Source organism: Prunus mume, linkage group LG6, assembly GCF_029339155.1.
Source record: "Prunus mume cultivar Tortuosa linkage group LG6, ASM2933915v1, whole genome shotgun sequence".
Lineage (NCBI taxonomy): Eukaryota > Viridiplantae > Streptophyta > Magnoliopsida > Rosales > Rosaceae > Prunus > Prunus mume.
Window position 1 is genome coordinate 22,596,844 of NC_142703.1, and position 27,100 is coordinate 22,623,943.

General features: G+C 37.0%; 2 protein-coding genes and 1 long non-coding RNA gene across 3 annotated transcripts; 2 read left to right on the forward strand and 1 right to left on the reverse strand.

Moving 5' to 3' along the window:
* Positions 1-1,752: 1,752 nt before the first annotated feature.
* On the reverse strand, positions 1,753-18,876 carry PAA1 (P-type ATP-ase 1). Its single transcript, XM_008239155.3, has 17 exons — positions 18,263-18,876; positions 18,137-18,190; positions 17,416-17,569; positions 14,640-14,714; positions 14,201-14,478; positions 13,282-13,515; positions 12,991-13,089; positions 12,708-12,857; positions 11,604-11,750; positions 11,285-11,335; positions 9,993-10,165; positions 8,883-9,015; positions 7,160-7,257; positions 6,105-6,345; positions 4,809-5,012; positions 3,316-3,396; positions 1,753-2,636 (listed from the first exon to the last, which is right to left on the reverse strand). Exons 1-17 carry the CDS (start codon positions 18,692-18,694, stop codon positions 2,379-2,381), a joined length of 2,862 nt encoding a protein of 953 aa, XP_008237377.2. The 5' UTR covers positions 18,695-18,876; the 3' UTR covers positions 1,753-2,378.
* A 1,918-nt stretch (positions 18,877-20,794) lies between these two features.
* Positions 20,795-22,138, forward strand: LOC148916477 (protein FAR1-RELATED SEQUENCE 5-like). The gene is made up of 3 exons (XM_089055143.1): positions 20,795-20,899; positions 20,993-21,548; positions 21,786-22,138. Exons 1-3 carry the CDS (start codon positions 20,795-20,797, stop codon positions 22,136-22,138), a joined length of 1,014 nt encoding a protein of 337 aa, XP_088911269.1.
* A 55-nt stretch (positions 22,139-22,193) lies between these two features.
* Positions 22,194-22,963, forward strand: LOC148916478 (uncharacterized). Its single transcript, XR_016128207.1, has 3 exons — positions 22,194-22,411; positions 22,495-22,638; positions 22,927-22,963. It is a non-coding gene; the product is annotated as an uncharacterized LOC148916478 (long non-coding RNA).
* Positions 22,964-27,100: the final 4,137 nt, after the last annotated feature.

Below are 27,100 nucleotides of genomic sequence, written 5' to 3' on the forward strand. Positions count from 1 at the left end.
AATGGTTAAGTCTAGGAGCACACCAATACTTTGAGTTTAAAGATCCATATAAAAAGGTTTAAGATTTAAGCCCCAATATGATCTCTTGCTTCTGTTGCTTCATTTGAAAATTTTGAGTTGTTAGTGGCTTATTGAACCTTGCAAAACTAGTTAATTCTTCACCGGCCAATATTGCTTATCCGTGTGTCGAGATTTTCAGCTTATATTTTTTCTAGCTTTACAGTCACAGTCTGATTTGTTAATCCTTTAGTATATTTATTCTTATTGTATCATTTCGCTGGTTTGACACTTAATCAGTTGATGCTTTGTGATTCATAGATCATGTTGAGATTTCACATTGTGATATGAGATACATATACATATTTTCCCCAATGCAGACGTTTATACATCATTACTGTGCGGACACCATGTATTTTCTACTATACCTCCTTCCTTTCCTCCCTATTTACAATGGCCTTCGATGTCCACATAAAATAATAATAGTGATAAGACATTATAACCATACTTTAACCTAATTGAGTTTAAACATACGAAGTAATTATGGGAGCAAATTTCCCCATGAGAATATTTGATTGGAAAGATTCCCTTCCTTCTCCACCGCCTCTTTCTCCCTGCAAAATAGAACAAATAAGAGGGCCACACCCGGGGGGTGTTGGCCAAAAGCCCTTCGATGCCTAAATTAGTTCAATAGTTTGTGAGAAAAACACTAGCTAACTAGGGTACGGAGATATATTTATGGTGTAAACCAGGTGGCCGAAGCCTTATGTAAAAGAGAGAGAAAGAGAGAGAGGAGGTGGCTAGGGTTTGAGATGAATTTTCTGCAGAGTTTCATTAGAGATTTCAGACGTACCTCAACCCTTGTGTGTGACCATCCTTTTATAGTGGTCTTGGAGGCTAGGGTTTCAGAGGAATAATTTCGTAGATGAAAAGGAATTATTCCTCCTCGATTTGGAATTTATTTGATTAATTAGAGATTTGATTTATTAGGGTAAATCAAATCCCTAATTGTGGTAGGTATCAAATCAATTCCTAATTTAATTAGGTAACTCCTTATCTATTTGAGAATTGTGGTAGAAATCAAATCAATTTTCAACCTAATTAGGTAACATTCCATTTAATTGGGTAATCCTCAATTAAATTGAGTAACTCCCAATTAGATTGAATAATTAGGTCAAATAATCCCCAAATGGAAGGAATTATTTGACCTAGGGTTTTGATTTAATTCGGTTCCCACAGTAATCTTATACCACATGGTTTTAACCCTAAAACCAAATTGAGGACACATTGAATTGCGAAGGAAGAAAATGTCAAAAATCAAGACATACACAACATATTCATAGAGCGGTAATTTTACATCCATATAATCCCACTCATAAAAGTTGAGAAATTTACCAGACCCACTTACAATTGGATCACAAAAACCATGGCTTTTAAAGTTCATAAATTACCTAACCTTTCAAGGACGCGAAACCGAACTTCTTTTTCGTGCGACCCACTACTTGTGTTTAGAGTTTGGTGGGCTGGCTTGGATTGGCAACTTTCACAATAGGGTATTATCAATTTATTTTCGTGATTTGCTGAAATGAAGTACTTATTAGAGAATTCTCCTTGTAGTGTGAGGACTAAATTGTCAAAAATTGATTTGACAAAATTAAAATAGGAATTATGTTTGCAGATGACAAATGAAGTCCAATTGCAAGAGTGACATGGTAGAAACAGAAGTCACACACCTCACACACCCAATCTTTCAACTTTTTCTAACAGAAGTCACTGTTTGAGCTGATTAAACACGCAAGAGTTTCTTGGGACCAAATTGGACAAGCCAAAATGTTCAGGGGACAGATTTTTCAGAAAACTAACCCTTAACTTTCATCCTACTAGTTGTTCGCGTCAATAGGTTAGAGATGAGCATTTGCGGATATATTGGAAGATTGTCTCTCAAATAATTTCCTCTAGCACTTGCTTTGTTGTTTTAATGTCTGCCATGCAAGGCCAAGTATTGGCAAAAATGTGTTTCAAATATTGCTGAGAATACAGCCCATAAGTCACACTCGGTACAACTTAAGACCGCAATACCCTGTTGAATTGAAGGATATTGTTGACGTAAAACTGGCAACACCAATGAACTGCCGCTCATCCTGGATTGAAAGATATGGTCCGAGAAGAATACCATCACAACTCAAATGTAAGCAACTTCAAAAATTTTATCCAGTTCTGCAGTAGATTCCTAAATTCACTTATACGGCAGTATGGTTTGGCAATCTTTCAGAATTCTTGGGATAACTGAATTGGTTAGGACCCCTATCTGCTGCCATGTTATCAGGCTGCTCCACATCTAGTGGTAGAACATGTAGAACCCTATCTTTTTGTTGGTGTTATCATCCTTTCCATTTACCATCAGAATGAGGATGTTCTTCTGCACCTTTGTCCATGAGAAGATTGGAACCCCCGTTAGTTTTCGTGTGTGCAGATCCGCTATATATTTCTCCCTGTTTTGATGAAAACTTGTATCTTAGAAACAATGAATTTGCCATAACCCCGACAGAACTCAAGCCCATGAGGGCTCCAGCAATTGACGGCGTCAGCATGGTCCCAGTTACCGGCAGCAACACTCCAGCAGCAATTGGAAGTCCTACCTGTAAAAAGCTAGTAGCATAAGACCAGGTATTGCTTCTGAGAAGAGAGCAAAGCATATACAGTACCTTGAAACAATCCTAAGGAAAGGGGGAAGAAAAATGAAAAGGGAGAAAAAGACAAGAAAAGAAACAATATGGTTTGTCCTTGTATTAAGCACCATATTAGAAGGGTAGTCAAAAAAACAAAAAGAAAAGGAAACCAACAAGACTAACCAAATCAACATAACCTGCACTTTGATATGGTTTACACATCTTGCAGTTTCAACTTAAGTCTGCCTGAGTTAAACAAGTATGGTATATAAAACAGTTCGATTACTGAAATTGTCAGCTACTGGAAGCAGCTAAGGACGGCACATTCTAATTTATTTCAGGCAACTGAAAGTACTTTGAATCACTTTGAGTAAACTAGTAAATCTGACACCCAAAAAAAGCCAGATAAAAATCACAATATTCGCTCCACCATTCCGTTCTTTTAAAATTTTATGTAGATGCTCAAGATTCAAAATCAACTTTCTAATAAGCTCGTGATATCTACAGGCTTTCATTCTTGTGTTTCCAGTGGCACGAAACTCCAGAAGATGGAATATGATCTCTTTCATTCTATTTCAGCTTCTAGTGCTGGAGAAAATTTCAAAAAGGAAATAGAACACTGGCTATTCCTATTCCATAAAGGACTTACAATGTTGTATGCAAAAGCCCACCAAAGATTTTGCTTCACAGTCTTCATGGTTAGCCTGCTCAGCTCCAAAGCATCAAGTACCTGGAGGACGTTATGAAGATCAAATGTACAATACAACAGTGCTTATTACATGAAAAGACGACTATGCTAACCCTTCCTCCAGCCCTCCAGTGATCAACATTATTCATATTTTCCAAATAATCATTTTCAGCTGTGCTGGTGAAAAGATTTGTGCTGCGTTCTTCAATTTGTAGTTGTGGACGACAGTGAAAGCAAATTTTCCTAACAGGCTTGTAAGCCTCTATCTATAGTTTGGTTTCCAGATATAGCAGACTATACAATCTGGTGCCAATTTATGCTTTCACAAACAACAAGGGAGGTGTTTGCATAAATAACCCTTTTAAGAATTTATACGTTAACACTGGATTGAGGCATGCACAGCTCCAGTAATGGATTTTCAGGGCTCCTCAAATTCCTAGAGTTTCTGAAAGCTAGGATTTCTTCGTTTCCATTGAGGAATTTTGTTGTTGAACTTCATAAGCTAGCCTTGTTTTAGTTCATTATTAATTTCCTTTGAGTTCTCTCTTGTACGCTTATTGTGTTGCACTCCTTTTGCACTTAGACACACATATCATGCATGTCATAAAAACTTCTATAAAATTATGATAACTTAAAAAGGAAAAGTAAGAAACCGCAACTGTTAATTGAATATGTCAGATCACATATATATGCACATTCCCATATGCCCTTTGCCAAAACGAAAAAGGCACTAGGCCAGCTGGTAAGTGGCCCCTTATTTTGCTCAAGAGAAAGCAAGTTGTGTGGTTGTACCAACATGCACTTTAATGACAGTTACATTTACATCTTCAATTGCTTTAAAAAAGTTATTATTAGATATTTCGCCCTAGCACCCTAACCCCCAATTAACTGGGAATTCACCGATTTTTGATCAACTATTTCTTTACTTCTCTTTTAAGAGAGAACTTTTATTAACAAAATATTAAACAGTACAACCAGTAGTTGCAAAATCCACTTCCATATAACAAACCAAAAAAAACAAGACCAGATCAAAACTAGCCACAGGAACAAACCAAAAGAGAACACTACTAATAGCTGCCTCCCAATCTAGCAATAAGGCAGACTAACTGACACCCTTGAAAACATTGGAAGCACAACCCCAAAGAGATGACAAAGAAACACCATATGCCACAAGTCTTCGACCACATCCCATTGGAGTCCTAAAAAATTCGTCTATTCCTCTCCATCCATAAGGCCCCAATGACAGCCAACACTGTGCAGTTCCATAAGAACTCAGCCCTCTACCCCACCCCACCACCAGCGCGAAAACCCTTAATCCTTAACTAAGGTAAGGAACAACATCCTTTCAACCCTTAGAAATGAAATGGATGGATGCAATTATACAGGTAAAATGGTTCATGATAGGAAGCAAATAGTTATGTTGTACTACAAAAGTTATATTTTTCTAGAAGTACCTGTGAAAGTCTGTTGCCCAGTAGCACAATAGAGGATACCTCACTAGCCGCTCCAACACCACCACCCATGGCAATTCCAACATGTGATGAAGCTAACGCTGCAGCATCATTAATTCCATCACCAACCATGGCTACAATGTTTTGATCCTTCTGAAGTTCCGTTATGAACTTCTTCTTTTCCCTTGGTTTAACACCAGATATCACCTGCAATCCACGGCATAGCTTTTACCTTTGAATACGATACAGGAAAAGCTTTTTATGTCTGCTTAAAGTTGTATAACACTTTAGATGTGGTACTTAAATTACTTGGGGAAAAATAATTCCTACTATAGGGATAATTATAAATATATATATAGTCAGATTGTGGAACACAGGTAAATCAAATGGGCCTAAGACTGATGAATCCAGTTTCCTTTTCCTCCTATCTGGACTATGTGCTGAAAAACCTGAGTACTCTCCAAAACTGTCCTCAGTTTCTTCTTCATGTAACTGTCTTCAAAAGCAAAGCTACACAAACCTCTGTCACAACAGCCACCCTATTATTTTAACCCCTAGACACCTGAAAAGTCGATGAAATCTTGAGCACAAAGGTATTTCCCGTACCCAACAACCTTCCCAATATCTAACCCTGCTCCCCCTTCTCACCATAAACTGGCAGCAACAATAAAAAACTTCCCATCTTTGGGATCTTTTCATGGACATGGACTCAAACCCCTCCAGACTAACTTCGCATCCCAACAATTCTTATGGAGGCCATATCTGCTTCTTATTTGTTAAAATAATCTTTACAGCTCGGCAGAAGTAATTCTCCATAGCCAAGCTTTATGAACGCTTATAACTTGAATTTCTCACATTCAGGAGTAGTTTCTTCCTACAATGCACTCACCATTTCTAACTAATTACATATCCCTGCAATTCATTCAGTTCTCATGTGTTGTTTTCCCATCAAAATAAGTTTCATTTGTCCACCCTCAGTTATGGAATCAGCAGTAACTATAACAGGTAAAGATTGAAATCAGAGTCTTATCTCAAAGATTCCAGTGTTTAACCTTAAAGACCAAGGAGCTGTCCTCTGTTATTTTATCAGATCGGAATGCATCTGTATGGCAGTCTTTTTGGCAATTTTTCTTGTTACTGTCTTGCTGCATCTCTCTTAGTGTAGAATTGATTTTTTGGTTTCATGAAGTATTGTTTTAAAAGTGCTCCTTGTTCACCATTTGTACCTTGTTTCCTAAGTAATGAAAATTTTGTTTCCCATAATAATAATAAAAAAAGAAATAATTGGAAACACCTTACCTTCTCTTTCGGAATACCAACAACAGATGCTACATACTCTGCGTTATTTCTTTTGTCCCCAGATAGCATGTATACATTTATCCCTTGCTTAGATAAAGATTTAACAACTTGTCCAGCATCTTCCCTTATCTGATCCTCAAAATAAATAAGACCAGCAAGAGTACTATCAATGCCAACATAAACAACAGACTGACTCTTATGGGCCTCTACTTCTAGAAATGGATTCTCATTAACTCCGTGCCTGCACATATGAGATAACACACAATCCAAGAGCAAATGATTAAAATCACAATAAGGAAAAACATATCCTCTATGGAAGCCAAAGCCAAAGACTAAGCCTTTTGGTCCAAAAATAAAATGTCTATGGCAAGCAAAACAGTCAGTCCATCTTCAGTAGTCATATCAATTTAAAAGTTAAGGTCAAGAGTCATATCAATTTAAAGTCATTTAAGGTCTAAGAATCTTCTATTCTTTAATATGTCTTTAAAAGTCTGCAACTCTTTAACAAATCTCTAGGATTTTCTTTTTAATTCCTTTATATGTCAAGCCCCTATATAAATAAGGCTCACTTTTGTAAGTCAAAGGCAACTTGGAGTTAAAGAAATGAGCATTTGTTCATGGCTTGGAGCCCTGAATGCATGTACCCTTTTCCTATTTAGATTTACCTTCTCTTTCATCCTCTCCAATTACAGCAGGTCCATATCTTCTTTTTCTCTCAAAGATTCTCCCGTTTCCTACAAATTATGCTACTTATAGACCTTTTTATTTTAGTAAGTCAAAGCACGCTTCTCCATTTAGATTGTTATTTGTAGCCGTAACAGTTCACCATGACCATAGGCATAACCCTCCTTTATGTTGTTCTACATCAATCTAAATCTTTCAATTTGAAGTAGGATTCTAAGTTCTTTTGAGTTACATAACCATAATCCATGACCAATGCCCATAAGCATTACACATTCACAAGCAGCAATTCATATGCAAATACGAAGCAATACAAACTATTATATTCCATTGAAACCTGTAAACCACAAAAGGGCCAGTGAGGAATTAATTACCTTTGAACCCAGTCCAAAGTTCCTATAGAAACCTTTTTGTTCTCAATAGTTGCTACAGCACCAGACCCAGGTTCTTCCAAAAATGTTCCATCTACAATCTGAAATAAAGGTTTACGGTAAATGATCTCAGCACCATGATTTTTAGTTCGAACCTTGAGTAGTTAATACATGCACTTGATAATATATCTATCCTAGAACGCGACATGTTCATTAAATGCTTTCTGTTTTTCTTTGTAAGAAATGAGATACTATATAATGGGAAAAGAAAAACAAAAGAAAAAAGAACAGAACTCCAGCCCAGTCAAGATGAAATCACACTAAAGGGAACATCCTTAAAGTGCTTAGACCAAGATGCCCACAAAGATACAAAAAATCTAAATCTGTCCTTAATAAAATCAATTAGAGGACATATAACTACGAAAGGAGACAACCTCAAACAACTCTTTACCCAGGCCAAAACACCAGAGAAGCCTAAGAAACTGCTGCTTAAATACTTAATGCACATTTTGAAACAATCAAAACCAAGGGTAAAATTATGCCTCATGATTACATTTTTCAAAAGGATCATTATTAAATTGTTTAAACATATTTTAGAACATGCAAATATTTGTGGGGGCTAGTAGCTCCAGTAGTAGTGAGCATTTATCCCCATACAAATGCCAGATTATTTTACATAGCTATGGAATGTAAGCTTTCATTTTACAGTTCAACCTAGTATTTTCTTTTCCATCAAACACTTTCTTACGGGCATTCTTCATACTTAGGGTAAAACTTCCTACCAGTAATTGGCAGTGAAACTCATCTCAAGTCATCTTCCAATTTGATTAAGCTTATTTATGCACAATAAGATGAGTCTCATCTAAGTTATCTCCTTTTCTTTTGCGATCCTATTTAGACTTTTGGCAATGCTTTCAGATAACCAAAAGCGCTTCTGGCGGCATTCGGCAGAAAAGGTTTCTTTTGAATTTTAAAACACTTAAAAATGATTTCTGGAGGAGGGCCTGCTAGCTTCTTCTTCATGAAGCATTTCGAAGTGCTTTTTCAGGCAGTACTCGCATTTTTTCACTTTCTAGAAAAAGCGTCTAAGTAGAAGTGCATCCTACAAAAGCACTCCCAAACAGGCCCTCAGTTTATTGAGTTATCAAAGTCTACTGTGTTTGTTTTCCATGTCAGTTGAGTGTAGTGGGCTTTAAAATAAATGTAGACTGACAAAACTTGCATACCGATCCAAGCCAAACCGAGGAATTAGAAGATTGGGTTATTGTGAGTCATAGATGGATAGTGAAAAGTTGAAATAACGACGAAGAATCCAGATATGAAATCATGAAGGAGAAAGAATCATATTTTCACTTATTAAAGTCTACTGTGTTTGTTTTCCATGTCAGTTGAGTTTCGTGGGCTTTAAAATAAATGTAGACTGACAAAACTTGCATACCGATCCAAGCCAAACTGAAGAATAGAAGATTGGGTTGTTGTGAGTCATAGATGGATAATGAAAAATTGAAACAATGACGACAAATCCAGATATGCAATCATGAAGGAGAAAGAATCATATGTTCACTTATTAAGAAACTTTGGTTCATATTAAATGCTGTAAGGAATGCACTCCATAAAATATTGTGATCAAAATCCACCTCAACAGTATGGAACAAGATGCATTTCAATAAGTTAAGGACGAAATGATCCATAAGAAGCACATTTACAAAGCTTGAGAAGAAGGAACCTTCATTTTCTGGCAATTAACAGCCTGAGCAGCTTCCACAATAGCTTTCCCAACAGGATGAACTGTATTTGATTCTACTCCAGCAGCAAACTTCAGAACATCAACTTCTGACCAAGTATGGTTAAACTTTTCTCTGTTAAAAGATTAAAAGAAAAATCACTCCATTTTTCATCTTAATGGTAAAAACCTAGTGATAAAAGCTCTGAATTGTAATCTTTCTTTAACTGATCTGATTTCTAGATAATAAATTACTTAACCAATATAACAGCTGAAAAATACAGATTGGAAAGACTCCGGACTGAGTTGATGATAAAGGTAAAAAGATCACTTCTATAGGGTTATGTGTACTCATCTTTGTAGTCATGTGTAAATTATAAAACAGCTAAAGTAACGCAATGTGTGTCCATGAAAAGGATGAGTTACTTGGTCGAGTTGCACCTCTGATAATCAAGTCATAAAAAATTTCATCCACTTCAAATGCATTTGGGTCCTAAAAACTGCATAAATTTGTCGCAACACCCAGAATTTATTCTAGTGGGTGGATTGTAAAACAGATCAAACAAATGCACTAGAGGAAACAATTGGTAATGCACATGTCACTAAACCACTTAAACACATTAATTACATCAACACATGCAGCTAGACAGCAATCCATAAGCAATATGTGATAAGATGCCATTCAATTAAGCAAGAGGAACAGTTTCAGTATCCTGCTTGTTGACCTTTGGTTTTGGTTCTCTATTCTGAACAATACTGAGTAAAGAGATCTTACTTTAGTATTGGTGAAGAACCTATTTTTAATTTCTTTATTTATTTAATAGATCATTGAACATAGCCTAATTTGGGGTGAACCACGTATATTTACACTTCTCTATTATTTTTCTTTCGGTTTGGGTTTGGATTGGGGCTAGGAAGTTAAGAGTTGTAAATTCCCTTGCAATTGTTGGCAAGGGTCGAAGAAGAGAGGAGATCATAGAAGCATGCTGAACTCTTATTGTTTCACAGAAAAATAAAGGAACCATTTTCTAATGTAATTAGAAAAGTTTCCGGCAAATTCAATTCCCTTAAATGTGACAGTCATGTGAGATTGAAAATTTGTCACCACTCAACTGTAAGTCAGTAACTTTTGAACGTTCAGGAGTCAAAATCTTTGTCACAACAGGTTTGCCCATTGTCAGAGTCCCTGTTTTATCAAACACTATAGTGTTCACCATTGAAAACTTCTCTAAAATATTTCCACCACGCAAAAGCAGTCCTCTTTTTGCTCCCAATGAAGTCCCAACCTAGAAAGCACTCAATACTGAAGATAAATTTGATATATCATACGCAAGTAAATTCAGATTTAGCACTTATCAAACAAATGAAACTTACAGAGGTAATGATTTTCTTTGCAGAGTGTGTGCCAACCTTACCTTGTGGTCGGTTGTTGGGAGTGGTTTCTCTAAAATGCAATTGCTTAAATACAAAGTAAGCTGAATTCAGAAATTAGCATATCCTCTTCGCGTTCTGTTTATCATTTTATGGCATCATATATAGCTTTTGATAGGCCGAAAGACTAAGCCAATCAAAGGGTCTGAGCCTTGAAGGCATTGCAATAAAAAACAAAGTATATACATTCTATTAACAAAAATATTAGAAATATTTATGGCATAACAAGTACAAGACCATTTCTAAGTAATAGCGTTTCCGCAAATTAAAGTTGGTAACATAGAAAGTGGGATTGTAAATTATGGATGGTTTTTAAACTATACAAAATTACAATAAAAGGAAAATAATTCTAGCAATTACATGAAATTACAACTAATTAAAAACTTTCCGACACTATTTAGTCAACTATACAACTCAGACTAACACATAGTAGGTTTATTAAGAGTAGTAAAGTGCGTGCATACGAACACCAATACTTACAAATGCTCTTGTACTAATTAAACCTTAAGTTTTTGTTTCAAATGATTTGTATAATGGTTTATATTTCAATAGTGTTTGTATGCACGCATTTTATCCACTCTAAACGAACCTACTACAGACTTAAGTTTCTCCCAAAAAAAAAATCTTAATAATAAATAATTGATTAAATATACTTCGTTTGCTTTTGAAGATTTTCAAGCTTATTCATAATTTCTCGTTTCCCTCAAGTTTTTTATGAGATCAAAATTTCCATCCGTACTTCCATGCATTCAAGCCTTTGATAATTTCGTGGAGACCGGTATTTAATATCTTGTTTAAAACACCATTTTGGTTGATACATTATGAATGTTCCCATTACCCTCATAACTTTTCAGATTAATATGCACCATGTAGGTTTCATGTTGGTCACAACCAAAACAAAAAAAATATTTTAATGAAGTAAAACAACAAAATATTCCTTGTATGGCAGTAAGTAGTGTTTGCAGAGAGATTACCAGCACAGCTGTAGGTGTGGCAAGCCCAAGGGCACATGGACAAGCAACAACCTGCAATCAGAAAACACAGATCAATGAAAACTGGATTTTTTTTTTTTTAAAAGTAAAAGCAAATGTCAATCAGACAATGCAGCTAGGAAGTTTTTCCTTCTTTTAAGTGACAGTTATTGTAAAACTCGTATCAAATCAATGATTAATTACCAGTTTCCAACTTTCCAAGAGGCAAACTAGAAGATAAGATATGAGCTTCCTTGATGGTATTGAAAAATTCTTATGGTTACTTTCAAGTTTATAAGTGTGATAGAAATCTAGGTCATACCAGAACACTGCAAGAGAGTTGCAATGCTAATGAAACTGAATTTCCTCCTTGAAAAGCAGCAGGTAAAATATGACCACCAATCAAGCTCCAGAATAAAAATGTGGCAGCAGAGAGTGTCATTACTCCATATGTAAAATGCCCAGCCACCTGGTGAAACCAAACCAATCAAAAGACGAACACCATTCAAGTAAGTGTGATCGACAAATTAAGTTATGGCAACTGCATACATGTAAGTTGCTTTGTTATACTTGATTAAAAGTTTTGGTCCAGAAACAAGAAAAAGAATACAATAAAAATAAACACAAGAACACAGAGTAATGCATAAAAGATTCTCACTAGTAAGCGATGCATTGAATTAGAAGTTAGAACAAGATAAAATTTATGGCAATACCAAATCATAAAAGTATCTAACCCATATCCAAGTCTCACAGGGTCACTTGTTCAAACAATACCGTGAAACTTCTGTGTACCTTCTACTTTGCACTTCAACCAAGATATCAGAAATATCCAAGGTTCGATAGTCGAAACATAGTGAAAGGCCTATTTTCTCGCATATCTCCAAAGTATTGGCAACATCTGATATTGTTGGAAATTAGTTTTTTTGTGGATTTTGCCAACCAAAACTACCAAACTTTAGGTGAGTATTATTCAATCCTAAGACCTGAGAAAGCATTCTATACTCTCACCAGGTGTGGAATCCATCGGGTTCTAGCTAGTTATCAGCATAAGGGATGCAGAATTGCACCCAATGTGCAACAGAACTTTGACGGCAGCAAAAGCCGCCAGAAAAGCCAAGATTTAGTGTTTCTTCGAACACTCAGAATGCAATCATTTGTACATAAGCCCCCTCACCCATGGGCAACTTCACCCTCTGTCAAGATTTAAGAGAAAGAACAAACACAATTTGGTTTCAAAAAATTGCAAACCCACAATGTCGGTTCAGGTCACTTTGAGACCAAAACCGACCTAATCCAGCCCATGTGCATGCCTACAAGTAATAAGCCACTATTATAAATTGAAAATCCTTTACTTTGGATATCACTACTGCAAAATAGCGACTATAGTATAATGTATGTCCAAATACTCTAAGAAAAAATGGATCACCTTGTCGGCCAAGCGCTGTACAGGAGCTTCCCTACTCTGTGCTTCTTCTACCAAACGAACAATATCTGCCATAGCAGTCTCGCCACCTGGTCTCTGCACTTCAACTGTAAGAGTTCCATTGAGATTTATGCTTCCGGCAGCAACTTGACTCTAGCACAAACATAAAATTCCCCAATATTATGATAAAGTCATATCAGAAATAGCTTCTAGAATGTGAATTAAAATGTGTAACATAGAAGAGATGGGGAAAATGCCCATGCTCAATATACAACAATAACCATACCCCAGGTAGTTTGGTCACTGGCAATGGCTCTCCTGTAAAACTTGATTCATCAATGATACTTCTACCAGCTTTAACAATTCCATCTACTGGAACACGTTCCTAAAGCAAAGCAAAAAAGGAAACTGTAATTGCATGCCACAAATCAGGATACTAGATAGGCTATATAATTCACCACTATGATATCTTTTGCACCAGAAATTGGGAGATTAACGATCCATAAAATAGTAGTGGCATCTAACAGAAAAGACTGAACATTGAATAATAAAAAAAGCAGGACTGTATCATACTTACTCCAGGTAGTACAACAATTTGATCTCCAACAGAGAGACTGTTAGACGGAACTTCAACTATTGATTCCAACTCTTTTGCACCGTCGTTGACCAAAAGACGAGCTTTTGACGGTATAATACTTAGAAGTTCGGTCATATCACTGGTTGCTTTGATTTTAGCTCTTTGTTCAAGATTCCTCCCTAACAAGACAAATGCTATCAACATAATTGGTTCCTCAAAGAAAGTCTTCCAGCCCTGCATCCACAACAAAGGCTACAGAGTTAGCAAGCACAACACATATACGTTACAATCAAATTTAACCAATTCTATCAAATTTCGAGATTCAAAAGAAGAGAGGGGGGTAGGGAAGGAGAGCAAGAGAGGGCCAAACTCTTTAGCTTTTCTTAAACGACAGAATAGGTCATACACAAAAAAAGGCCAAAAATAGTCTTAAACCAAAGTGTTTGGGCCAGGCCCTCCAAAATTTAACCTGTTGGACCAACATGATTTCAGATATTTATTTTCTAAAAGAAATAGTTGGAATTAGAGCCTGGTGGACTGTATGGCATGAAGATTTGAAGCATAAAATTACTCCTCAAGGATGCATGTGGAACAGAGTTTAACATATATCAGCCCCTTCTACGCATTCAGTTACCTTTTTAGGCAACGCCTTACAAAGATCAGCAATCAGCATTGATAATATGCAGTAACAAGCAAGCATGTTATGCAGCATGTTATATTTAAGTATGATGTTACCATTAGAAGATAACAGGCAATGCTAAACAAGTATCCAATTTCTTGGTATTGACATAAAACAGTATCAAGTATCAAATAACTAACTTATAACAGAGGACCCCTTTGTTCATCCCATGTACAAATTAAGACTTTGTAGACCAACAAGATCCAGAACCAAAAAAGAAAAAGAGAGATAAGCACTAACCAGCTTTGGTATAAACGCAGCTATTGAACTGACAGTGAATGAAGATAAAGCCCCAAGACCAACCAAAGTATTCATGTTTGGAGCCCCTTTAACAAGGCTCCTCAAACCATCAACGATAAGTCGGCGCCCAGGACCAAGCAATGTAAATAGACATAAGGACAGATGGAATCCTGTCGAATGAAGTGCATGGATCCATGACGCCTTAGCTCCAAAAAAATGGGAGAGATGGCCAACTAGGCAGACAGCACACAGAGCCCAAGAGAAAGCAAGCTCGTTGCCTAACAAAAAACAGTAAAGTAGAAATTAGCTGCACAGTGTAGTGCAGATAAATCATCAATGGTTAAAGACATAGAACTCTGAAGCAGTTTACAGAACAATTTAGACACCCTTTAAGAAAAAACAAGCATACTAGAGATGCTCACTACTTAAAGATGTCTACCACTTTCTTTCAGGCGTTTACGCTTTTCTTCCATTTTCCTTTCAAAAACTTTGAGAAAATTGTCTCTTCCTGAATCTGCACATAAAAAGTAACCAATTAGTTGAACCACTACAAAAATCAAATTAATTCATAAGGGGGAAAACCAAATTGAGTCTTGACTTTGGTAATTATGCAGTGTTTCCAATCAGAATAAAAATCAAGGAAAGAAAATACCATGTCTTCATCACACAAAGAAAAACATAACAGAATGTATTTTCCAAGGATAGATGGTGCTTAGTAAGACTAACTTGTGCACAACAAATAAGAAAAACAATCTCACATATTCAAAACATTGAAGAAAAGCACAAAAAAAAAAAAAAAAGTAATTGAACGACATTAAGTTTCCATTATAAATATCATTTTCAATTAGAAGTTCCATTTGTATAATTTCCTTTTATAGGAACCAAGAACCTCCATTTGTATAATTTGTATAATTTCTTTACCCACTTTATTCTCTTTTTGTTGTCGTTTTAAGGTGGGTGATGGGGAAAGAGTGAGGTTTTGGGAAGAGTGTTGGGTGGGAGAAACAGCTTTTTGTTCTCTTTATCCTCACCCTTATTGGGTATCTCAATATCATAATGTTACTATTGCAAATGTTTGTGTTGATTATTTTGATTTTTTTTCCTTTGAGCTGGGATTTTGGGTTCCGTAGGAACTTGAACGATTTAGAAATAGAAGAACTTTCAGCATTATTATCGAATTAGAATCTGTCAAGTTGGTTTCTCATGGAGCAGATAGGAGAATTTGGTGTTTGGAGTCCTCAGGATTGTTTTCTTGCAATTCATTCTAAAAGCACCTTCTGGACAATACCTCTATTTCTCTCTTCACACCTTCCCAGGTGATTTGGAAAGCTAAATTACCTCCTAAGGTAAGTATTAGCCTGGTTAATTGTTCCTTGGTTTGGAAGGATGCATTGTGTTAGCAAAAGGAAAAAAAAACTGAAAGAATTGTGTCTTAAAAAACTGAAAACTCTATCTAAACAACCAGTAAGGCATATAAAGAGCACATAACAATTTCAGTGCACATGATTGTGTCCTCGTAAATAGAAACACCTCAACTACAAAGCACATATACAAAACCTATGAAAGAAAAGAAGATATTGACTGCTTTCCACAATTGTGGATAAACATATACCAACAAACAAAAAAAAAAGCCCATATGGGAAAACAATTAGTCTAATTCTCAAATATCTTATGCATAGTATACAACCAACTTATAGAAAGATGAGTCCTTAATTTCCTAATGAGAACTAAGGAATTGCTAAGCTCAGAGAGTAGAAGGGGAACGGAAAAATCCTCCTCCATAGCAGAAATGCTCCTCAAACCAATCCACCACAATGAGCTGCTGGTTGGGACTACCTATAGAAGCAAGTAACTGTGAATCAATAACAACTTTCAAGCCTCTTCTGTTACATCTAATAAACTGAAGAGGAGATGTAAATCATTCTGTGCATATACATGTCACTGAAATTAAATCCAACGATTTGAGGACATACCATAAACAATTATGGTTGAGGCTGACAAAAAATCTTTTGCACTTTTATGGTGATATATCTTCTTCCATAGCTCCCTGACCTGCCACTAAACCCAGCAAGCTTCACATAAATCATTTGAAAACCCTAAACTCGTGATCATATCTACTCTTATTTTAAAAGTTTGGAGTTCTAATTTGACAAGTAGTGTTAGAGAAACAGCTCTCTGGAGGGACCTAAATAGATAATAATCTTTTTGCACTCGGTTGACCAGATTAACTGCTATCGTCATTTCTAAAGAAGCACAAAGTCTACCCCACTTAATTTCCGTCCATCTTAGCAGCTGAAATGATTTTGATCTTAAAAAACAAATTATAATAGCATCACGACAATACAACCCAAAATTTGAGAAGAACTTCAATCCTCAAATTCTCGAAACGATATAGAAAATTCCACAGCATCACAATTTTGATATGTAACAGAAGAGTGCTTGAGGACTGAGAAAAGAGAGCTCTATAGGGTTGAAATCAAGGGTAGAAAAAAAAAACACTTTCAAGCAAATGTCATGCTTCTCATGCACCATGACTGAATATGCAACTCTAGCTGTCCCGTAATTAAACAAGTAGAGACCAGCTGAGCAACTATTTTTGCAACTCAACAATCTAAGGATGAAGCCTATATCCTCGAACCCATGCAACTACTGTGCTAATAAAATCCTGACAGCCAAAATCAGAACAATCAGCACTGAACGTCTGCCAATATATAAAGTAATCTCAATCTCAATCACCACCGGTTCTTGAAATGTTTATTAAAGACCTATTTAGATCTTGTTCTTAATAAAGCAAAACAAGTTGATATTTCTATATGTGTGTGTGTAAATCGTATAATAAGAAACAGAGACTTTGTTAGAATAAAAAAATAAAATAAAATTATCCAGCAGCGAACAAGAAGTCCACAGCAAACTGAGAAAACTCTAACACAACACAATTTCATTCCACAGCAAACACACTCAAAAGAAATAATCTACAAACTGTTGGTCCCAAATCAGCATGAAGATTAAAGAACAAGTGATTAAAGGTTCAAATTTTATCCAGCAATAACTGTAAAGAAAAAGCAACGCCCTCGAAAAATATTAGCCATGAGTCCATGACAAAGATTAACCAAGCATACAACTTTTCAATAAATAAGAACCATGGAATCCATACTCAAATGCAAACAATAAATAACAATAACACAATGAAGGCGAAGAACTTGTGAAATGCTTACCACGAAGGTTAGACTTGAAACCACAATTAGTCAAATGCTTGGCAAGTGTCTCTCCTAACTGCTTCTGCCAGTTTGGAGTAACCTTGGCTTCAGACACAGGCCACACAACTGCTGTCTCTGTTGTGAGATTTACACTAGCAGATGACACCTGTGGCTGCCGTACAGAACAAAACAAAAGGAAGAAGATTGGTTTAGTTTACAGAACAGAACAAAAGTCATCAACAAAATCAACCTGCGCAACATTCTCAAATGCCTTTAAGTGATAAGGAAAGAGAACACCATATATTACTTGGCCTTTTCTTTTTCTTCTCCTTCTCATAAACATGAGAACAATACAAAATTCCAAAATGGAAAACAGGTATCTTAAACCTACTAGTTTCCCACTTGTGTTATCTTCAATAGCACAAGAAAAGAATGTGAGACACTAAGGAAGAAATGCTAATATATATTTCAATGTTTATACTCTACTATAAAATAGAAAGGTATTCTCGATTTGGTCCGGCAAATGAAGGCTAGAGTAGTGTTGTATATATTTGCTTCATATCCACATTCATAAGTTTGCAAATCCAACAACTGGAATTCCAAATGAAATTCAGTTCCTCACAACCAAATGCAACTTTCTTATCAGCAAAAACTGTGTCTTTGCCTATTTCCAGAGCATGAAATTTCACTTCCAACAGAAAATACATGAAAATTTGAGGCAGAAGAAGGAAAAACTTACTTGACTTTCTAGAATTCGCTTCACACTGGCTGCACATCCCCCACATGTCATTCCCTATAGGAAAACACCAAACAAATTGAGTAAGAGAGAGAGAGGAGGGATTTGTAATGTATAGTGTATGCTTACTCCAACATCAAGAACAACGACATCAGTCGAGACCGCCGAAATCTCATCGCACCCAGCAGCAACCACCTTCGACTTCGCATCACCGCCGCCGGCACCGCCATCACCGTCACCGCCACTGCCGCCACTCTCGCCGCCAAAGCCACCATTTCCACCGCCGGAAGCAAACGACGCAGCGGAGCTCCCAACGCACCCTAAACGGCACCGTCCCGCAGGATCAACGAGGTACAGGCTCCTCAGCGAGGACGAAGAGAAAGGACTATTAGGCCTCTGAAAGCCGTAGCTGCTGGGAAGGCAAGAAGTGAGCCTGCGAGTTAGCAGACGACTCGGGAGGCGTTGACTGAGAATGGTCTGGGAGAGGCGACTGTTGAGGGTTCTGGAGACGGCGAGGAGAGCTACCGTTGTCGGCGTCGCTGCAGACAATGTGGACTCCATAGGAGGGTTGGCGATTGAAGCAAGCAGCTAAGAGTTTGAATCACTGAATCTCTATCTGTGTTTTTTATCGTATGAAATATAAAATTACAAAGCCATGTGATAATCGCGGTGCTTCACAGCTGCCAAGTGGGACTGAGCCACAGTACAGCATCGAATATGGTTGGTGTGTGTTTTAAATGTGGGAATGTAGTGTGAGTGTGTGAATTTTTTTTTGGATTTTATGATCAGTATAATTTTTGTCACTTTGGTATAATCTAGTCGAGTGGAAATGAACCCTGACTTATATGTTAGTGGTTAGGTGTCAAATAGATTAAGTCGGCCTAGCTCATTTAGAGGAGTGCTTCTATAGTGAGTGGAAAGTTATAAGGGGTTTTTTTGAGGGGTATGTAAGAGCCGTTGGATTTCATCCAACGGTGAGTTTTAAAAGAGGGTGCATGTAGAACCGGGTTGAAATCTGACCCGTTTGGAAACCCAACTTTAGCTGAAGATTTTTCCCTCTCTGTGAAAAACTCAAGAACACAATCCTCTCTTTTTTAATGTAATGCAAATCCACAATTAGAAAGATCCAAAGCTCCCAAACTCTATAATCGCTCCATTATCATCAGCTCCTTGGGAGGCCTGCGATCTATGGTATCCTCGGTATGATGATTAATGGTTTTACCTAGTTATTGCCCTGTTTTGATTCTATGATTGAAGTGAAAACCCCTTCTCTTTTTCGTTCAACAGAAGAGATTCGGATGAAAGCAAAGTAGCATATCTCTTTTTCGTCTGCTGCAGATTGTTCCTGGATTTTGTTAGAGATGGAGTCTCCACTACGAAAGAATCCTCTCTAATGTCCACCACATTCTTTGAAGCTGTTGAGTTCGGAACTCCCGATTGACTTTGAGAGGTAAGTTCACTCTTGCTGGATTGATTTTGTTGGGTTTGATTTGTTTTTTGTGAGGGTGAGAAATTTGTCATTTGTGGCATCAATAATGCGTCATTTGCTCTGCTATCAATAATGCGTCATTTGACTTTGAGAGGTAAGTTCACTCTTGCTTTGGATTGATTTTGCTGGGTTTGATTTGTTTTTTGTGAGGGTGAGAAATTTGTCATTTGTGGCATCAATAATGCGTCATTTGCTCTGCTATCAATAATGCGTCATTTCCTTATGAATATTCAATATACTTAGTTGATTATTTTTGTTTGGAGGGGGATTGGAAATTTATGAAATGTAGGTAAAAGATCCTAAACTTAGGCTTAATGGCATTAGAAGTAAGCATTTGGAGAGGATATTGGGTGAAGTTCTGTAATTGCTGGTTTGAATTACATTTGAGTTCTTAGTTGAACATGTTGGTTCTAATGTTATTTTTTCCAGATTATTTCACAAGAGATGACGTAACTATTATTAAATTTTGCTTGTGTTTTGTGTAATCAGAATCCAACAAGCTAGGCTATGCGTGTATTGTGTCAATTTGGGCAATGTTTTGTGTAAGTGGAATGCATTGATAAGTTGTGATGCAGTAATGATTGATTAATGAATTAACATTTGCTATGCAGTAATATAGAAGTAGATCAATAATATACGTGGATAAAATGTCTGGGGGCTCATAGAGTGATGACTCTGTAACAGCTAATGGGAGGGTTTACATTCCTGAAGTAAGAAATGAGGAAACACCAGCAGTTGGGATGAAGTTCGACTCGCTTGACCTCGTTTATAATTTCTATAATAGATATGCATTCTTGGCTGGCTTTGGTATTCGACTTCATTCCAGCTTTTGGGGGAAAAATAAGAAAGAGATTCTGAGAAAAGAATTTGTATGTTGCAAACAAGGTGTATACCGGAATGATGAAACTCGGGAGAGAAAAAGACAGCGGGGAATAAGTAGATGCAATTGCAAAGCTAAGATTGTGGTTGTGAAGACACATGGGAGCAAGAAGTATACCATCTCTCTTTTTGCAGAGGGACACAATCATAAGATGACACCCTCAGGAAGAATGCATTTACTGAGATCACACCGTCGTATTTCAGATTCTACAAAAGTACTTACAAAACAGTTGGGTTCGGTTAATATTCCCATTAATCAGAAGGTAAGTATTTTCGAGGTGCAATCCGGAGGAATGGATAAAATCGGTTTTATCAAAAAGGATATGTACAATCTTGAATGTAGTGTGAATGGGAAGCTGAGGAACCACGATGTTGAACTAGTGACCGAGTATTTTATGGTGAACAGAAAAAAAATGAGGCTTTTATTTCAAGATTGAGGAGATGGCGATAACTGAGTTTAGTCGATGTTTTTGGGCAGATGCAACTTCTAGACAGCGTACGGGTTTTATGGAGATGTTGTTGTATTCGATACCACATTCAACACGAATAGATACGACTTGACATTTGCACCAATGTTGGGAGTTAATAACCATGGTCAAAGAATTGTCCTAGCATGCGCATTTTTGAGCAAGGAAACGACTGAGTCGTTTATTTGGATGTTTGAGGAGTTTAAGAAAGTCATGCCAGGTGGCGAACCTAAAACGATCATCACAGATCAAGATGCGGCAATGAGCAAAGCGATTTCAATAGCCTTCCCGACTACATTTCATCGACTTTGCATATGGCACATCACATCAAAGTTCTCTGTTAAGTTACCACATTCTTCTTATAATGAGTATTTGGGTGAATTCCAGAAAGCCATATGGGATACTGACAATAAGGATGAGGTTGATGCAAAATGGAATATTGTGGTTACAAAGGCTGGTTTGACTGACCATCCATGGCTAAGTTCAATGTTTGATTTAAGGGAATCTTGGGTTCCAGCCTACACACGACACTTTTTTGCCGCTGGAATGTCAAGCAGCCAAAGAGCTGAATGTTCTCATGGTTTCTTCAAGCAATACATATCAAGGAAAAATTCGTTGATGGATTTCATAATAAGATTTGAGAGGGCACTTTCTCATCAACGTCAAAAAGAGTTAGTTGCTGATCATGTAGATGCATTTGAAGTGGCTCAATGTATTCTACCGATGCCAATAAACAAACAAATGGCTACCTTGTACACAAGGACAATGTTTCAAAAGTTTGAGCAAGAACTAATACAAAGTACACCATGTTTCCTAGAGCTAAAAACAAAGGATGCTTCTAAAGTTGTCTTTAATGTGAGCGAAAGGAAAAATTGGGAAACAAGAGTGGCAGAAGTCGTATATGTCAAAGATTCTGACCACGCATCGTATAGCTGCAAAAGATTTGAATTTGTTGGAATTATTTACAAGCACATCCTAGCATTGTTCAGAAGGGACCAGATTGAATATATGCCCGATAAATACATTTTGAAGAGGTGGAAGAAAACTGCGAAATTTGGATTGGTGTCAGATGCAAATGGCAACGAAATTAAAGACTCTGCAGATCCTGGTCTTTTAATAAAGCGGAGTACAATGTCCCGACTTGCTTGGATGTGGTTGAGGATGCATTAATGTGTGAAGAAGGATGTGAGCTACTGTCAGAGACTCTAAAAAGTTTGCGGTGAAGTTGAAGTTGTTGAAGGATGGACCAAGTAATAACGAAGTTGGAGGGTCCAGCTCTCAAACACAATATATGAAAGACCCTAAGAGAGTAAGGTGCAATGGAGGGTCGAAACGAGTAACGGGAGCAAAGGAAAAGGCAATGAAGCGAGGGATTAGACACTGTCGGGAGTGTGGACACATTGGTCATGATAGAAGACAATGCCCAAGAAATTTGAACACACCGTAAGATGTTAACACTATTTATAATAAGACCTAAAATTTGAATAGGTAAAGTTCTTATGTGCTTCTGTTTGATGTTTATGCAGGACATCACCGTCGAACAATGACGAATCAACTCCAATAGATCTTAGTGACCCATTATTTGACGAATTTTACAGGATGCACGGACCAACTCAATGATTTAGGTTTCTATTATACGAAGCCCGGTTATTATGAAGACTAATGATCAGGTGAAGTTTTCTAGATGCAGTTTTATTATTATTATTTTTTTGTTCATGTCCACCGATGAGCTCTGACTATGTCCATTGATAATTGAAATGAAAATTTGCTTGGTTTCATTCTTGCATGAAATTTGGACACATGTTAATTTTACGTCTTCTCCCTATTTAGCAATTTTCATAGATATTAGATAAAGCATCAAATTTTGATTTATGTGAAGAAGTAATGACTTTTACCTTGTAAAATGGGTAGTTTATGGTGAATTATGTTTGAATAGAGATTTATTGATTATATGACAGGCTAATGCAGCATTTCCAGCAGCCGGCTATTGTTTCCATTACAGTAATGATTTCAGAAGACGCATCATTTGTAGCACCCACTTTTTGCGAATGTTATGTTCTAGTGTTTTACTGGTGATTAAGATCTGAGCTGGACTGGTTATTAGGTGCACGATTTTGCAAACATTCGTAGCTGAAGGATACTTGAAGCACTTTGTTGGAACAGAAAGATTAGAAAGCAACGTGTAAAAAAGTACATTGCAGCTAATCACATTTCGAATGGTTGGGTAATATGAAAGGGTACACTAACATTTGAACTACTCATAATTCCACACACAAAAGAAAATTTGATTGCAAAGCATTTTATGTGCTCCCTCTTAGCAATACCACGATCTCCCCAATAAACTGAACAACGGTAGCCACAATCACTAGGTCGTATTGGTCAGCTTCTTCTTAGCAGGTCTCGCATGCTTATGGTCACTCATGTCCCCAGTGATTTAGACAAAATACATATTCAGCAATATTTGGAATTTTATTATATATACATAAACCATAAACCATTCACTACACAATGTATAGCACATGGCATTTTACTTATGACTCACGTGTCATGATAATGGGGCTTTACTGATTACCAACGTGCTGTGATATTGACTGCTTATTGAATAATATTTCCATAGTTGCAAAATATAATGTTAGACAGAAGGAACAAATGATGACTTGCAAGGCATAGTCCCAATAATTATATATGAAGCAAATGAAACTGATATTTGTATTATTTTATATTAGATAATGAAATTAAGGGAAAGTTCTAATTTGTGCAATACCACGATCACCCCCAACCAACAGAACAGCTGTAGCCGCAATCACTTAGTCGTATCGGTCGGCTTCTTCCGAGCAACTTTGACGTGCTTATGCTCATTCATGTCACCACCATCGTCTAGTATCTCTCTCACAGCATCAGGGGACACATAGTCCCAATTATAACTTGTATGAGTAGTTGCCGCAAATGCTCGAATGTTTCGAATCCTTCGTTGAATGCCAACTCCAGTTCACTGTGGTGCTCTTCGCATCGCATATGGTTCATCAAACAACCTTTAATTTCATCATTCATTACTGCATCCAACTCCTCAGCTTTCAGCTTCCTTTTATGACTCAGCTTCAAGTACTTGTTCTTTTGGGAGAACGCTTTGTTCACTCTAATGTTAAGATCAGCCAAAATGGCCTCGTCTTCAACACATTTCTCGTGCCATGAATTGATCAGTCTGGAATTATAATCCAGCTTGGTACTGACTGCATCTATTGCCTCTAATGGATCATCGGAGTCCCCCTCACTCCCAAATGATGTTGAAAATGGAAGGGGTCGGCGAGTACAACGTGGAAACGGAACCTGCGACTCCAATTTTTCATCTTCGATTGTGTTGTTGGCGCCTGAAGAGGTTGACATACTTGAATAATCCTATTTGTTTTGGAGGATGAGGATTGCAGATGCAATTTCGTTTGAGAAATGGAACATAGCTTTATAGACCAACATACCAAAGCTTGCGTGTAGTCAACATATCTACTTTATTTCAATTTTAAAAAAAGAGGTGTCAGGTTTTGCTTTTCAAGCATGTCAACCTCACACTCTCCTTACACCACTGTTAGTGGTTGAAAGAAACTCAATGGAAGTGACATCTAGTTAGTGAACCCAACCAAACTAAACAAACTAGTTAGGATTAAACTTAGATTGTATGAGACCTTTTTTCATTTATACATTGTCAACCAAATGTTTTTTTTGGCGGGAACCCTTTTTTATTGGTATTACTATCACCCCCTTCATAAAAATTCTCCCTCCACAAAAAACTCACTCCTCCACCGAATCTGTCTCCATCTACTGACACTCTCTCCTCCACAGAAACTCTCTCCCCCCATTGAATGGATTTACTAACCAAGTTTGATGTGAGCGTAATAAACACCCCTCCAAACAAAGACCGCCTTCGAAACGCAAGTGAGTCACCAGACAAGCAATGTCACTTTCCTAGACAGAATGACCATTTTGTTGGAAGTTTTGAGTCTGAAAGAGTTCTTGCTTTCTGGAAGGAGAGGCATCTTCAACTTGGTGATGAAATCCAAAGGGCAAGGGTACGTTTGGAATTTGTTGAAGGCCAAATTGAAGATGACAAAAGGCAGGCCAATCTGGATAGGGCGAGTTGCAGCGCATGAAGCGTAGACACAAACGACTTCGGAGTGTAGCTGTTCAAAAATACAAGAACTCATCTAATGCAAAGGAGTCAAAGAAGCGTGTGATGCAAGCTGGATTCGACTACTTCCGGTCCTATGCAAAACTCGTCGTACCCGGGTTTGATTGGTCATCTATTACCGTTTCCGACGTTAACAAATATACTCAGCAAGGGAAGTAACCATTTTGGTTATCGTGTTTGAGTAGAGGCAAATCAGAGGAACCGGAATTTTCGTTAAGCTCTGCTTCAAACCTATTTTGATGCTTACTACTATAGAATATTTCAACCTTCATATTTTCATGTCTTTAATTACGATAACACGATGCAAAGTGCGCATCTACTTCAATCATATGTTGCTGCCATGTCCATTTTTTTGTGATCACGTATCAGATTTGGACATGGTTGCATCATATGCAATGTTGCCTTTATGTATTATATGTTAGGGTAAGGTTTATGGAAAAGCATGTGTGACTGGTTTTGTGACAAAGTTATGGCATTATTTTGTACCAGTTATATATTGTTTTTTGTACTGGTTCATCTCCTACTATTGCTTTATTTCTTTATATTATATGTTTATGCGATTGGACATGATAGAAAATATATTACTGATTCCCAATGCGGCGTCAGAAGGACAACTTATTGAATACCGCCGACGTGTTGAAAACTCTAGGTGCAGGTGCATATGGACAACTTATTGACTATCTCTGACGTCTTCAAAGCTCTAGGCGCATGCGCAGTTCCAATTATGGCTTCGAAGTAGTGGTGCATTTATTATATATGTACATTATTATAACCAAAACAGATAGTTTTACATCCTTATATATGAAAGGAAACTAATTCTTGTATTAGTACAAATTATATAACGAATATTAAGGAAATATACTTGTTAAAGTGAACAACATATATACTTAGGGTTAAGAGGAAAGTGAGTTATGTAAATCATTTTTGAATTTTTAATTGCGAAATGGATGATCTATGGGTTCCCCTCGTTTTATAACGTCACATGGAGGCCGGAGTATTTTTCGGGGCATTTTTAGGATTTTTCTACTATTTATTGCATTTTTTCAAAGATTTTTGCACTAAAAAAGCCAAAATAATTGCCAAATGGACACCTGGCGCGATCTCAGCCCCTCACCTTTCACCCCTTGACAAGTGTGCGTCAGTCAATATGGCCACATCCTTACCTTTTACCCTAAATTATTATTTTATGACTTTTTCTTAGAAAATTCATAACTAAATACACAAAAATCACAATAATGATCCGAAAATTGCTACGACCTCATTGACACTCCATCTCCCTTGCTGAATTCCCCGATTAGTGGTTACGCATTTTAAAAAATAATTCCGAACACTAACGGGAGATGCTTGTTGAAGTAGGTTATTGAAGTTAAAGTGAACAACATATATACTTAGGGTTAAGAGGAAAGTGAGTTATGTAAATCATTTTTGAATTTTTAATTGCGAAATGGATGATCTATGGGTCCCCTCGTTTTATAACGTCACACGGAGGCCGGAGTATTTTTCGGGGCATTTTTAGGATTTTTCTACTATTTATTGCATTTTTTCAAAGATTTTTGCACTAAAAAAGCCAAAATAATTGCCAAATGGACACCTGGCGCGATCTCAGCCCCTCACCTTTCACCCCTTGACAAGTGTGCGTCACCAACATGGCCACATCCTTACCTTTTACCATAAATTATTATTTTATGATTTTTTCTTAGAAAATTCATAACTAAATACACAAAAATCACAATAATGATCCGAAAATTGCTACGACCTCATTGACACTCCATCTCCCTTGCTGAATTCCCCGATTAGTGGTTACGCATTTTAAAAAACAATTCCGAACATTAACGGAAGATGCTTGTTGAAGTAGGTTATTGAAGTTAAAGTGAACAACATATATACTTAGGGTTAAGAGGAAAGTGAGTTATGTAAATCATTTTTGAATTTTTAATTGCGAAATGGATGAT